General features: G+C 50.6%; 1 protein-coding gene across 1 annotated transcript in view; it reads right to left on the reverse strand.

The window, feature by feature from the left end:
- LOC306981247 (collagen alpha-6(VI) chain-like) overlaps positions 1–13367 on the reverse strand; it is a gene marked incomplete at both ends in the record, with an annotated part of 79137 nt that overhangs the window by 40487 nt on the left and 25283 nt on the right. Inside the window, 5 exons of the mRNA XM_079580807.1 lie at positions 928–1303; positions 4844–5015; positions 7521–7906; positions 11903–12137; positions 12205–12530. Coding sequence (XP_079436933.1) covers positions 928–1303; positions 4844–5015; positions 7521–7906; positions 11903–12137; positions 12205–12530 — 1495 coding nt within the window. The remainder of the gene's footprint in view (positions 1–927; positions 1304–4843; positions 5016–7520; positions 7907–11902; positions 12138–12204; positions 12531–13367) is intronic.

A 13367-nucleotide genomic window follows, 5' to 3' on the forward strand; every position in this document is an offset into this window, starting at 1 on the left:
CAGATTCTAAAGTGTTTAGATAGGTGCTCCGTGATTCCATTGTGGATTTATTTCAGTCACGTGGCTGTCCCCGAGAGGTACTCCGAACGTCAGGGAAACTCCTCCAGAAGAGGGCACCACACAAAACCAAATATTTAAAGTAGATTATTAGGCCCGAGTGCCATCAGGGCTGGCGAAGGGCCTCTTTTAATCGTATAGTAATGTATATTGTTCACCTGTCTGTGAAGTCTCTCACCTGTCGATGGTGTCTCTCACCTGTCGGTGGCGTCTCTCACCTGTCGGTGGCGTCTCTCACCTGTCGGTGGCGTCTCTCACCTGTCGGTGCCGTCTCTCACCTGTCGGTGCCGTCTCTCACCTGTCGGTGCCGTCTCTCACCTGTCGGTGCCGTTTCTCACCTGTCGGTGCCGTTTCTCACCTGTCGGTAACGTCTCTTACCTGTCGATGGCGTTTCTCACCTGTCAATGGCGTCTCTCACCTGTCGGTGCCGTCTCTCACCTGTCGGTGCCGTCTCTCACCTGTCAGTGCCGTCTCTCACCTGTCGGTGCCGTCTCTCACCTGTCGGTAACGTCTCTTACCTGTCGATGGCGTTTCTCACCTGTCAATGGTGTCTCTCACCTGTCAATGGTGTCTCTCACCTGTCAATGGTGTCTCTCACCTGTCGGTGGTGTCTCTCACCTGTCGGTGACGTCTCTCACCTGTCGGTGACGTCTCTCACCTGTCGGTGACGTCTCTCACCTGTCGGTGACGTCTCTCACCTGTCGGTGACGTCTCTCACCTGTCGGTAACGTCTCTCACCTGTCGGTAACGTCTCTCACCTGTCGGTAACGTCTCTCACCTGTCGGTGACGTCTCTCACCTGTCGATGGCATCTCTCACCTGTCGGTGGCATCTCTCACCTGTCGGTGGCGTTTACCTGTCGATGTCTCACCTGTCGGTGGCGTCGCCGTCGGTGATGACCATCAGCAGCTGGGGGACCCTCTGAGCCGCTCTACCCCCATGTTCTGGGCTGAAGAACTGCAGGCTATAGCTGAGCGCCTTGGAAGTATAGGTTTCGCCGTCCGGCTGGTTGAGTTTGGTGATGGCGTCGAGTACGTCCCGTTTGGCCTTGAAGCGGTTGAGGGTGAAGATGGAGTTGGGTTCGTTGGAGAAGAGGATGACCCCGAAGCGCGTGAGGTCAGTGCCCACCGTCGTCTTGTTCACAATCGAAGACATGAACTTCTGCATTGTCTGGAAATGCACACTCCAGATGGAGGAGGAGCCATCCACCAGGAAGATGATGTCGGCCTTATTCGTCCTCTGACACTCTACAGAGGAGAACAAAGATCTTACTCAAAGGAGGAGCACGAAGACCTGACTCTGAGGAGGAGGAGCACAAAGACCTGACTCTGAGGAGGAGGAGCACAAAGACCTGACTCTGAGGAGAAGGAGCACAAAGACCTGACTCTGAGGAGGAGGAGCACAAAGACCTGACTCTGAGGAGGAGGAGCACAAAGACCTGACTCTGTAATTCCCTTACTGAGGACAAAACTGAAGGGAAAATGTCCCAAGAACAAGCAGGAACTGAAGACATTTACGGTCGAGGCCTGGGAGAGCAGCACCGGGGATAAAACCCAGCGTGGTGACGTCTGTGCCTTCTAAACTTCAGGCTGTCATTGACTGCAAAGGATTTGCAACCAAATATTAAAAAGGAAAAAGTTTGATTCATAATTGTATTTTTGTCCCATTACTTTCGGTCCCTTGAAAAGTGAAAGGCTCACATAAAAACATGTGTAATTCCTACACTGTTCATCCGATTTGGATGTAAATAGCCTCAAATTAAAGATAAAAGTCTGCAGTTTAACATTACAATTACATTACATTAACATTAACATTACAACTACATTTTTTGGTTTTATTTCAAATCTATTGTGGTGGTTTATAGGGCCAAAAACATAAGAAATGAGTTATATTTATGGACCTGACTGAAGATGCCCCGCATGGGAGTGACTGGGTTTTTATAAGCAGTTATTTGAGTTATTGGCATCTGAAACAAACGTGGAGGGGACATGAATGTACGATTATCAAATTAGATAGCTCCAAGACAGATACAGTGCAGCAAAAAACATTAATAAGGAAAATAAATAGTATTATGGATGAAAGAGGAATTCTACAGAGAGAGATTTGAATCCCTCCAGACGGGATTACATATATTTCTTTGCTCCTCACTGTTTTCTAAAATTGATTATTTCTTCACATTTAGTAAAGCCAGACACAAAGTTAACACCTGTGATATTGGCACAATCGACCTATCAGGCCATTCATTAAAGTAGTTAGCTTTCAAAATTAAGAAAGCAGCAGGCTGATGGTACAATTTATAAAATACAACACACAAGAAATGACATCGCACATAATGATATTACTGAAATACAGCAATGTTTTGATATGTACTATAAGGACCTGTACTACCAGCCTGAGCTAAGTAATGATGAAAAGAGTGAAAAGTTTTTTTTAATTCTTTCAATCTCCCCAAAGTCACAGTACTGGAGAATAGTATGTTAAATAAATTACAGACAAACAAATGAATGCAGCAATTAGAAGACTAAAACCACAGAAGAGCCCTGGCACCGACCATTACCGCACCATTACAGTCCTTCCAAAAGGAGGAAAAGATAAATTGAGTTGTAGCCAATATCGACCAATATCAGTCTTGCACCTCAACTATAAAATATTCACATCTGTAATAGCCAAACAACTTGGTAATAAAATACCTAAACTTATTAATCTGGACCAAAATGGGTTTATCCGCCAAAGGCAGACTCAAGGCAGCATTCGAAGGACTCTCTATGTTATACATCACATAAAAAAGAATGACAAAAGCAATGTTGATGGGTCTAGACCAGGGGTGGCGAACACGTGGCTCTCGAGCCGCATGCGACTCTTGGCCAATCAGAGTGCGGCTCTTTGCAGGACTGGAGATGTTTAACACAATGCAGCTCTTTGCAAAATAATTGGTAAACTGTAACAGTCTTTAAGAATCTTGACCAAAAATCCAACCATAGTCCATCTATTAGTTTCCATCTCTAAACACATGAATGAGAGTCCGTATCTCTCTCCTTTTCGAGGCGGCGTGTAAAAGGTGCCCGTGCAGCGGGATGTAGGTTAAACAACAGGCAGGCAGATCGTAGCACTGGGATCAGCTTCTGTGCTTTTCAGGTTTCTGATCAGCTACTCTTGATGTAATGTGGCTTCATATTCACAAATAAAGATCAAAATTAGGAAATGGAAAAAAGCGGAGCTCTTATGAAGCATATGATGCGAAGCGCGACATCGTAACACGGAAATACGCAAAGTCATTGACGTTTGTTTTGTTGTGACTGTAACTGTAACAAATGCTACTTAAAACAGACTCTCAGACGTCCAGAGGCTCCTGGTTAAAGTTGATGATGAACTTTGTGCAGCCTACAGTGCGTTCTCTGCACAGTCCAGTCAGGACGAAGCTGCAGGCCCTGAGCGCACAGGCCAGGGGCGAATCAGAGGAGGGGGCTCAGTGGGCAGGGCCCCACATACAAACACACCCCAGCATTAAAAAAAAGTACTGTTGTCTCAGTCAGAGCAGAACAGCACAAAATGTCAGTTAATATACATGTATTTCAATCATGGTGAGAAGTAAAACCATTATATCTCACACAATTATTGAACAAAAAAAAGGCCAGGCATAAAGTTATAGTTTATTGTGATTAAATAAAACGGTCACATTCTATTTAATCACAATAAACTACCGTCCCGGGATCTCGCTAATGGTCGGTGCCTTTGTGGCTCTTCACAGGATCAAGGTTGAAAATTTTGGCTCTTGGTCTCTGACTAGTTGGCCACCCCTGGTCTAGACGATGAAAAAGCATGTGATTCAGTGAGATGGTCATTTCTTTGTAAGGTTTTAAATAAGTTTGGATTTCATCATACAGTCATTAATACAATACAGGCAATCTATGACCCTACAGCAAAAATTTAAATAAACGGCATACTGTCCAAATAAATTAAATAATCAATAACTACAATCTTAAATGGGACAAAGATTCCATGAAGTACCTTTGGGTGACATTATGTAGAGACGTTGAAAAGCTTTTTGGAAAACAATATTTGAAAATCAAAACTGAGTTGCAGAGAGAGAGAGAGAGAGAGAGAGCCCCGCGCGTCATAAACAGAGCAGCTGCGTCTTTACGTTAATAATTACGGCTAACACATCGTGGCTTCTGGCAGGCTACTGACACTAGCGTGCATATTAGTTACATCTGTGATTTAATTTACAGTGCAATCCTTGCAAAGTTTGTAGGTTTGCAAGGCCCACAGAAGACCAGTGCGTGTTTTTGACAGGAGGGGGCGTGGCATCACGATGGTGGCTCTCCATCGTGATGTTGCTCATCCATCGCCGATGGACGATGTGCACAACCCTAGTCACTAGTGCATCACTGGGGCCCCTGGAAGAGCGTGGTCGCTTCTAACTTCACCCCATTTGGAGCTACTGGGAGAGGCCAAATGCTAACATCTTTGGTCTTTTTGCATGACTTAGGGCACACAGTTGAGATTATGATTATACTGAGATTATGTTCTTACCTGAGTTTAGACGAGTTGATACGTACCTGTTTGGTCGTTGTGTGTGCCCAGACCAGACAAGTACGGTAATAAGGTCAACTCATCTCAGCTCAGGTAAGAACTCAGGTAAGAATCTCAGTATGTAAAAATAGTGGCCTGTTACTTTAAAAAGTGGAATAAAGAGCTCATTTGGAGAAAATGTCTCTAAAGATTAGTCACTCACGCAGATTAGTCCTGCGTGAGAGGGGCAGGAGGAAGAGGGGGAGGAGGAGTACCTCTCTTGGGATCGCAGATCTCCAAGGCGAGCTGGCTCTCCAGGTCTTTGAGAGCGTCAAAGTCTCTCTCGGCGTAAACTCTGTCCAGATTCCCGCTGATCTCCTCGAGCTGCGTTGTGTTGGCGCCCTCCACCCCGATGGCATACACCACCACCCCAGTGTCACGGAGGTGCTGCAGGAGAGAGAGGGTTAGGACCACACACAGACCACCCTGAGGTCCCGGAGACACCCCGAGACCAAATGTGTTGTGAGGGAAAGAAAGATCATATCAAAATCACTGTTTGGGGAAATGCACATTTACAATATCAAGTTTAACTCCAGTGTCAAGAAATGTAGAAAAAGTACAGTAAAAATTGCAAAATAGCGAGGGGAAATGGGGCATGGTGCCTCATTCATGAACATCTTCTTAAGAAACTTTATAAAGTCCGAACTTACTGAGGCAGTGTCATGAATCTGATTCACCACACTTTCTTAAAGGCACACTGCGTAACATTTTGGACTATACTGTTGCCATCAATACAAAACATGCTCCTATTGACCAGCTCGAAACAGAAAATGCTATTTCTGCAGGTAATCACAGAATGGATTTGGAAGAGGACCTTTTTAAATCTAAAATTGCCTTTAGTCACATCTCCATGGAGACGAGCTGGAGACGTAACCCCTCCCGGTAAAGTTACAGTCATGTCTTTTAGGAGAGCTGAGCCGCTCTCAGCAAAGGCTCATGTTTGTTTCTACATTTCTAAAGTATTTTTCAATGATCAAAATATCTGTTGTAAAATAAATTTCAATTAGAGGTGGGCATAGATTTTTTTTTTTTAATCTAGATTAATCTAGATTAATTTCAAAATTAATTTAGATTAATCTAGATTAAAATGTCTCACTTGAATTCTGCTGATGCCATTCAGAATATGTGTGCTACCCAAATAATGACTAAAAGTAAGTCTTTGAGAACGAGTTTCTCAAGTCAGGTGGTGTGTTAGACCAGGGGCTCATCTCCTGTTTCCAAAATGCATCACAAACTGCTTGAGAACGTTCTACTATGATAATTGGTGATGAAAATAATTCATGTTCAAGAAGATGCAGTTAAACATTCATTTTGAACTCTAGGCCGACTACATAAGAGGTCCTGATGAACTGTTTACAGTCAGTATCTTTGTGTCAATCATTTTTCTGGTGACAAACTAAATCTCCTCTTCTGCACACTATGACCTGCTAAAGAACATGGGGCAGTTGTGGCAGGAGTTCCCAAGTATTTATTTACGGGTAATGTGGGCCATCTTAACAGATCAAAAAAACATGCCTCTGTTTGTGAGCGTGGGAAACATGTGCGCGTCTCCTGATTGGTCAACAGTGTCAACAGTGTCACGTGATCACTGTCACAACAACGCAGTTCATGCTGCTGCAGCTACTGCTACTTCGAGCTTCAACCTGGCGATAGTTCTGTCAAAATGGAGATAAACGTTGACAACATGAAGATGCGGGACGTATTTCTTTGGATTTGATCAGAAAAGTTAACGGGCGGCTGAGGAGACAGCAGGGAGCGGAGAAAGAGAAGCTAACGGACTCGGAGAAAAGTAGCTGGAAAGTTTGTCTCCAGACTCAGTAAGTGCTGCGGTTAAACTCTGCTCGCGGTTGAAATGTAGCTGGAAAAGGCTCTCGTGAACTTTTGGTGATAAAGTTGTGCTGTTTCGTGTGGGGCTGTTTCGTGTGGGGCTGTTTCGTGTGGGGCTGTGGCCATGAAATGAGTTGTTTATGTCGCTGTTTTGAAAGAGGGAGGCGCTGCAGGGTTTTTCTGTCATTGGTCGCTGCTTCTGTGTGTCGCTTTGGAAACGCTATATTCACTCACGTTTCTCCTGTGCGTCCGAAATTGGCCATAAAAGTCGTGTAATGTGTGCTGACCATAAAATATCACGGTGGAAGTCATCATAGCAGAGTATAGACCCAGCTCCCATCCCAGCTTGGAGAATAGATTAACAGCGATATTTTTTTTATCGCCCGAAAAGAGTCTCGCGTTAACGCAGCACGTTAACGCCGATAACGGCCCACCACTAATTTCAATATTATTTATTGGGTAAAATGTTACGCGGTGTGACATGTGACGCGCCACCCGCATAAACACAAGGTCGTAAGATCGAGGCTGTTGTTCGTAATGCAGCGTATTTAGTGCAATTTGTGCACGGTGGCATTCAAAAGATTTAGCAGTAGTATATTGGTACCTTACTTCCAATTAATAAAAGTACAAGTGATATTACCAACTTTTTCTGAATAAGGGCATCTGTAATTTTTAGATGTTTTCAGGAATTCATTAAGATTTGTTATGTACAAATATATATGACTCAGAATGTTGGGTTCCATAAGGAGCAGATTGTGAGCAGAACTGGAGATGTTTTTGTTCGTAGGAGTCCTCCTGAGTGTTCTTACAGAGGAACGTTTTCAGTTTTGTGAATGCCAAAAACCTTCCTAATCTTTCTGAGCGCAATGTAAATGTTGATGTTTTCAGCTTTTTTACATATTTCTGATGTTTTGTCATCGTTATTGAGGTTGTCCCACAAATATTGAGATATTATTTTTTGTAAATATCAGCCAGCTCCAATGATTCTGTAAATGGAATGATAATGAGGGGAAATATTGTGTAAACAAGATGATAATAATGTCAAAGATTATGTATATGACTGACCTTTGCAGGGCCTTTGACCTCGTCCTGTGCTTCTCCGTCAGTGATGACCACCAGTCTCTGCTGGAGATCCGGGCGCCCCCCGTTGGCGATGGTGAAGTACTGCTGAACGAATGTGATGGCCTGGCCTGTGCGCGTGCCTTTGCGAAGCTGTCTCATGGCGTCAATGGCTAACAGCATCTCCTCCTTGGAGAAGTACTGGTCCAGACGGAACTCCAGCTTCATGACCGTGCTGAACTGGACCACGCCGAAGCGGACCGCATCCTTCGCCACCGCCGACCTCTCAATCACGTTCTTCATGAAGTCCTTCATCTTCTGGTAATCCTTAGTGTTAATGCTCCCCGAGCTGTCCGCGAGGAACAGGACGTCTCCAGAGACGTTCCTACACACTGTGTGAGCGAGAGAGAGAGAGAGAGGAGAGAGAGAGAGAGAGGGGGAGAGAGAGAGAGAGGGGGAGAGAGAGAGAGAGGGTAGAGAGAGAGAGAGAGAGTAGAGAGAGAGAGAGAGAGAGAGAGAGAGGGATAGAGAGAGAGAGAGAGAGAGGGGGAGAGAGAGAGAGAGGGGGGGAGAGGGGGGGAGAGGGAGGGGGAGAGAGAGAGAGGGGGGGAGAGGGAGGGGGAGAGAGAGGGGGGGAGAGGGAGGGGGAGAGGGAGGGGGGGAGAGAGAGAGGAGAGAGGGAGAGAGGGGGAGAGAGAGAGAGAGAGAAGAGAGAGAGAGGGGGAGAGAGAGAGAAGAGAGAGAGGGGGGAGAGAGAGAGAAGGGGAGAGGGAGGGGGAGAGAGAGAGAGAGAGAGGGGGAGGGGGAGAGAGAGAGAGAGAGAGAGGAGAGAGAGAGGGGGAGAGAGAGAGAAGAGAGAGAGAGGGGGAGAGAGAGAAGAGAGAGAGAGAGAGCGAGAGAGAGGGGGGGAGAGAGAGAGAGAGGGTGAGAGAGAAAAGAGGGCGGAGCTTACCGTCGGTGGAGCAGAGGGCGGAGCTTACTCCTCGGTGGAGCAGAGGGCAGAGTTTACCATGGGGGAGCAGAGGGCGGAGCTTACTCCTCGGTGGAGCAGAGGGCAGAGCTTACTCCTCAGTGGAGCAGAGGGCGGAGCTTACTCCTCGGTGGAGCAGAGGGCGGAGCATACTCCTCGGTGGAGCAGAGGGCGGAGCTTACTCCTCGGTGGAGCAGAGGGCAGAGCTTACTCCTCGGTGGGGCAGAGGGCGGAGCTTACTCCTCGGTGGAGCAGAGGGCGGAGCTTACCATAGGGGGAGCAGAGGGCGGAGCTTACTCCTCGGTGGAGCAGAGGGCGGAGCTTACTCCTCGGTGGAGCAGAGGGCGGAGCTTACTCCTCGGTGGAGCAGAGGGCGGAGCTTACTCCTCGGTGGAACAGAGGGCGGAGCTTACTCCTCGGTGGAGCAGAGGGCGGAGATTGCTCCTCGGTGAAGAAGAGGGCGGAGCTTACTCCTCGGTGGAGCAGAGGGCGGAGCTTACCATAGGGGAGCAGAGGGCAGAGCTTACCATAGGGAGAGCAGAGGGCAGCGCTTACCATGGGGGAGCAGAGGGCGGAGCTTACTCCTTGGTGGAGCAGAGGGTGGAGCTTACTCCTCGGTGGAGCAGAGGGCAGAGCTTACCATGGGGGAGCAGAGGGCGGAGCTTACTCCTCGGTGGAGCAGAGGGCGGAGCTTACTCCTCGGTGGAGCAGAGGGCGGAGCTTACTCCTCGGTGGAGCAGAGGGCGGAGCTTACTCCTCGGTGGAGCAGAGGGCGGAGCTTATCATAGGGGGAGCAGAGGGCAGAGCTTACTCCTCGGTGGAGCAGAGGGCGGAGCTTACCATAGGGGGAGCAGAGGGCAGAGCTTACTCCTCGGTGGGGCAGAGGGCGGAGCTTACTCCTCGGTGGAGCAGAGGGCGGAGCTTACTCCTCGGTGGAGCAGAGGGCGGAGCTTACTCCTCGGTGGAGCAGAGGGCAGAGCTTACTCCTCGGTGGGGCAGAGGGCAGAGCTTACTCCTCGGTGGAGCAGAGGGCGGAGCTTACCATAGGGGGAGCAGAGGGCGGAGCTTACTCCTCGGTGGAGCAGAGGGCGGAGCTTACTCCTCGGTGGAGCAGAGGGCGGAGCTCACTCCTCGGTGGAGCAGAGGGCGGAGCTTGCTCCTCGGTGAAGAAGAGGGCGGAGCTTACTCCTCGGTGGAGCAGAGGGCGGAGCTTACCATAGGGGAGCAGAGGGCAGAGCTTACCATGGGGGAGCAGAGGGCGGAGCTTACTCCTCGGTGGAGCAGAGGGCAGAGCTTACTCCTCGGTGGAGCAGATGGCGGAGCTTACTCCTCGGTGGAGCAGAGGGCGGAGCTTACTCCTCGGTGGAGCAGAGGGCGGAGCTTACTCCTCGGTGGAGCAGAGGGCGGACCTTACTCCTCGGTGGAGCAGAGGGCGGAGCTTACCATAGGGGGAGCAGAGGGCGGAGCTTACTCCTCGGTGGAGCAGAGGGCGGAGCTTATCATGGGGGAGCAGAGGGCAGAGCTTACTCCTCGGTGGAGCAGAGGGCGGAGCTTACCATAGGGGGAGCAGAGGGCAGAGCTTACCATAGGGAGAGCAGAGGGCAGAGCTTACTCCTCGGTGGAGCAGAGGGCGGAGCTTACCATAGGGGGAGCAGAGGGCGGAGCTTACCATAGGGGGAGCAGAGGGCGGAGCTTACTCCTCGGTGGAGCAGAGGGCGGAGCTTATCATAGGGGGAGCAGAGGGCAGAGCTTACTCCTCGGTGGAGCAGAGGGCGGAGCTTACCATAGGGGGAGCAGAGGGCAGAGCTTACCATGGGGGAGCAGAGGGCAGAGCTTACTCCTCTGTGGAGCAGAGGGCGGAGCTTACTCCTCGGTGGAGCAGAGGGCGGAGCTCACTCCTCGGTGGAGCAGAGGGCGGAGCTCACTCCTCGGTGGAGCAGAGGGCGGAGCTCACTCCTCGGTGGAACAGAGGGCGGAGCTCACTCCTCGGTGGAACAGAGGGCGGAGCTCACTCCTCGGTGGAGCAGAGGGCGGAGCTTACCATAGGGGGAGCAGAGGGCGGAGCTTACTCCTCGGTGGAGCAGAGGGCGGAGCTTATCATAGGGGGAGCAGAGGGCAGAGCTTACTCCTCGGTGGAGCAGAGGGCGGAGCTTACCATAGGGGGAGCAGAGGGCAGAGCTTACCATGGGGGAGCAGAGGGCAGAGCTTACTCCTCGGTGGAGCAGAGGGCGGAGCTTACTCCTCGGTGGAGCAGAGGGCGGAGCTCACTCCTCGGTGGAGCAGAGGGCGGAGCTCACTCCTCGGTGGAGCAGAGGGCGGAGCTCACTCCTCGGTGGAGCAGAGGGCGGAGCTCACTCCTCGGTGGAGCAGAGGGCGGAGCTTACCATAGGGGGAGCAGAGGGCGGAGCTTACTCCTCGGTGGAGCAGAGGGCGGAGCTTACTCCTCGGTGAAGCAGAGGGCGGAGCTTATCATAGGGGGAGCAGAGGGCAGAGCTTACTCCTCGGTGGAGCAGAGGGCGGAGCTTACCATAGGGGGAGCAGAGGGCAGAGCTTACTCCTCGGTGGAGCAGAGGGCGGAGCTTACTCCTCGGTGGAGCAGAGGGCGGAGCTTACCATAGGGGGAGCAGAGGGCAGAGCTTACTCCTCGGTGGAGCAGACGACGGAGCTTACTCCTCGGTGGAGCAGAGGGCAGAGCTTACCATGGGGGAGCAGAGGGCGGAGCTTACTCCTCGGTGGAGCAGAGGGCGGAGCTTACTCCTCGGTGGAGCAGAGGGCGGAGCTTACCATAGGGAGAGCAGAGGGCAGAGCTTACCATAGGGGGAGCAGAGGGCGGAGCTTACTCCTCGGTGGAGCAGAGGGCGGAGCTTACTCCTCGGTGGAGCAGAGGGCAGAGCTTACTCCTCGGTGGAGCAGAGGGCGGAGCTTACCATAGGGGGAGCAGAGGGCGGAGCTTACTCCTCGGTGGAGCAGAGGGCGGAGCTTAATCCTCGGTGGAGCAGAGGGCAGAGCTTATCATAGGGGGAGCAGAGGGCAGAGCTTACTCCTCGGTGGAGCAGAGGGCGGAGCTTACCATAGGGGGAGCAGAGGGCAGAGCTTACTCCTCGGTGGAGCAGAGGGCGGAGCTTACTCCTCGGTGGAGCAGAGGGCGGAGCTTACTCCTCGGTGGAGCAGAGGGCGGAGCTTACTCCTCGGTGTAGCAGAGGGCAGAGCTCACTCCTCGGTGGAGCAGAGGGCGGAGCTTACTCCTCGGTGGAGCAGAGGGCAGATCTTACAATGGTGGAGCAGAGGGCGGAGCTTACTCCTCGGTGGAGCAGAGGGGGGAGCTTACTCCTCCTCGGTGGAGCAGAGGGCAGAGCTCACTCCTCGGTGGAGCAGAGGGCAGAGCTCACTCCTCGGTGGAGCAGAGGGCGGAGCTTACCATAGGGGGAGCAGATTTCCCTGATGACATTATCTTTGATGGTCTTCAAGGCATCGAAGTTGTCGACGAAGATCATCTTTTTGGGGTCTCCTGAGATCTCCAGCAGCTCCTCCTTGTTGGCTTCCTTCACTCCAATGGCGTAGACCGTCACACCTTGGGACCGCAGTGCATCTGCCGGAACCTTCACCTTGTCGTGTGACTCTCCGTCCGTGATGGCGATCAGGTACTTGGGCACCTGCCGGAAACAAACATGTCAGAGAAGCTTGGCTCCGATGGAAAGCTCTCGGGTGCCTGAGCGTTACCTTGTGCCCCCTGGAGGCCTCCGCCTCTGTGAACAGCGGGACCATGAACTCTAGAGCTTTGCCCGTATATGTGTCGCCAAACCCCTGCACGATCTTCTCCACGGCGTCCTCCAGCGACGCTGCGTCCGAGTATGCTGTCATGTTAAACTCCAGCACCGGGTCGGTAGAGTATTTGGCCACGCCTATCCGCACGTGGTCTGGCCCGATCAGGAACGTGCGCAGGAACGCGATGATGAACTTCTTCATGTCCTCGAAATCTGAGGGATAGATGCTCGAGGACTGATCGATGAGGAAGAAGATGTCGGCCTCGTCCGTCTGCACACAATCTAAAAATATACACACCAGTCAGCGCGCAGCCTGGAGAAATATACACAATACACGAGTCAGCACCCAGCCTGGAGAAATATACACAATACATGAGTCAGCACACAGCCTGGAGAAATAACACTAAATCTAAGGGATAGATGCTTGAGGACGGATCGATGAGGAAGAAGATGTCGGCCTCGTCTGTCTGCACACAGCCTATCGTTATAAACAGGGACATTTTGGGACGTTACCATTGCAACACATTCAGAGACGGGGCGTGGCTTCGCCTGTTTTACCATCAGAGACGACTTGTGCGTACTGCGTCAGGAGTACCAGGAGTAATTTGGCATCCGCACAGTAAAGTGAAGATTACTGCGCAGTAAAGTGAAGATTACTGCGCGGATTTCGAACTACTCCTGGTATTATTACGCCTTACAATATAGTTCCCCCTTTTATCTGCTTAGAAAATCCACATTGTTTAATTTTGTGTAATTATACTTTGTAGTGGAACACTTCACGTAACCATATTTAAATAGGGAAAACGTGGAAGAGCTTGGTAGCTTCTATCTTGACCTGTTTTGGAGCTATAGAGGAGAGGGGGAGAGGCTAAATGCTAACGCCGTCTGCGCTGTGTTTACGTGACTGAAGGCACGGGGGAAGATCAGACAGGTCCTAAAGAACTCGTCAAAGCTAAGGTAAGAGCATATTTCAGTATGTAAAAAGGGTGGCCTATTCCTTTAACAGACACCTTCAAGCCAATCAGAATCGAGTATTCACCCAGACCATGGTATAAAAGTTGATTAAAGCTCACAGCATGTTCATGAGCTGCTTCTTGTGATGTTATCGAGTTCACTCAT

Source organism: Gobius niger (genome assembly GCF_951799975.1).
Source record: "Gobius niger genome assembly, chromosome: 22".
NCBI classification, from domain to species: Eukaryota; Metazoa; Chordata; class Actinopteri; order Gobiiformes; family Gobiidae; genus Gobius; species Gobius niger.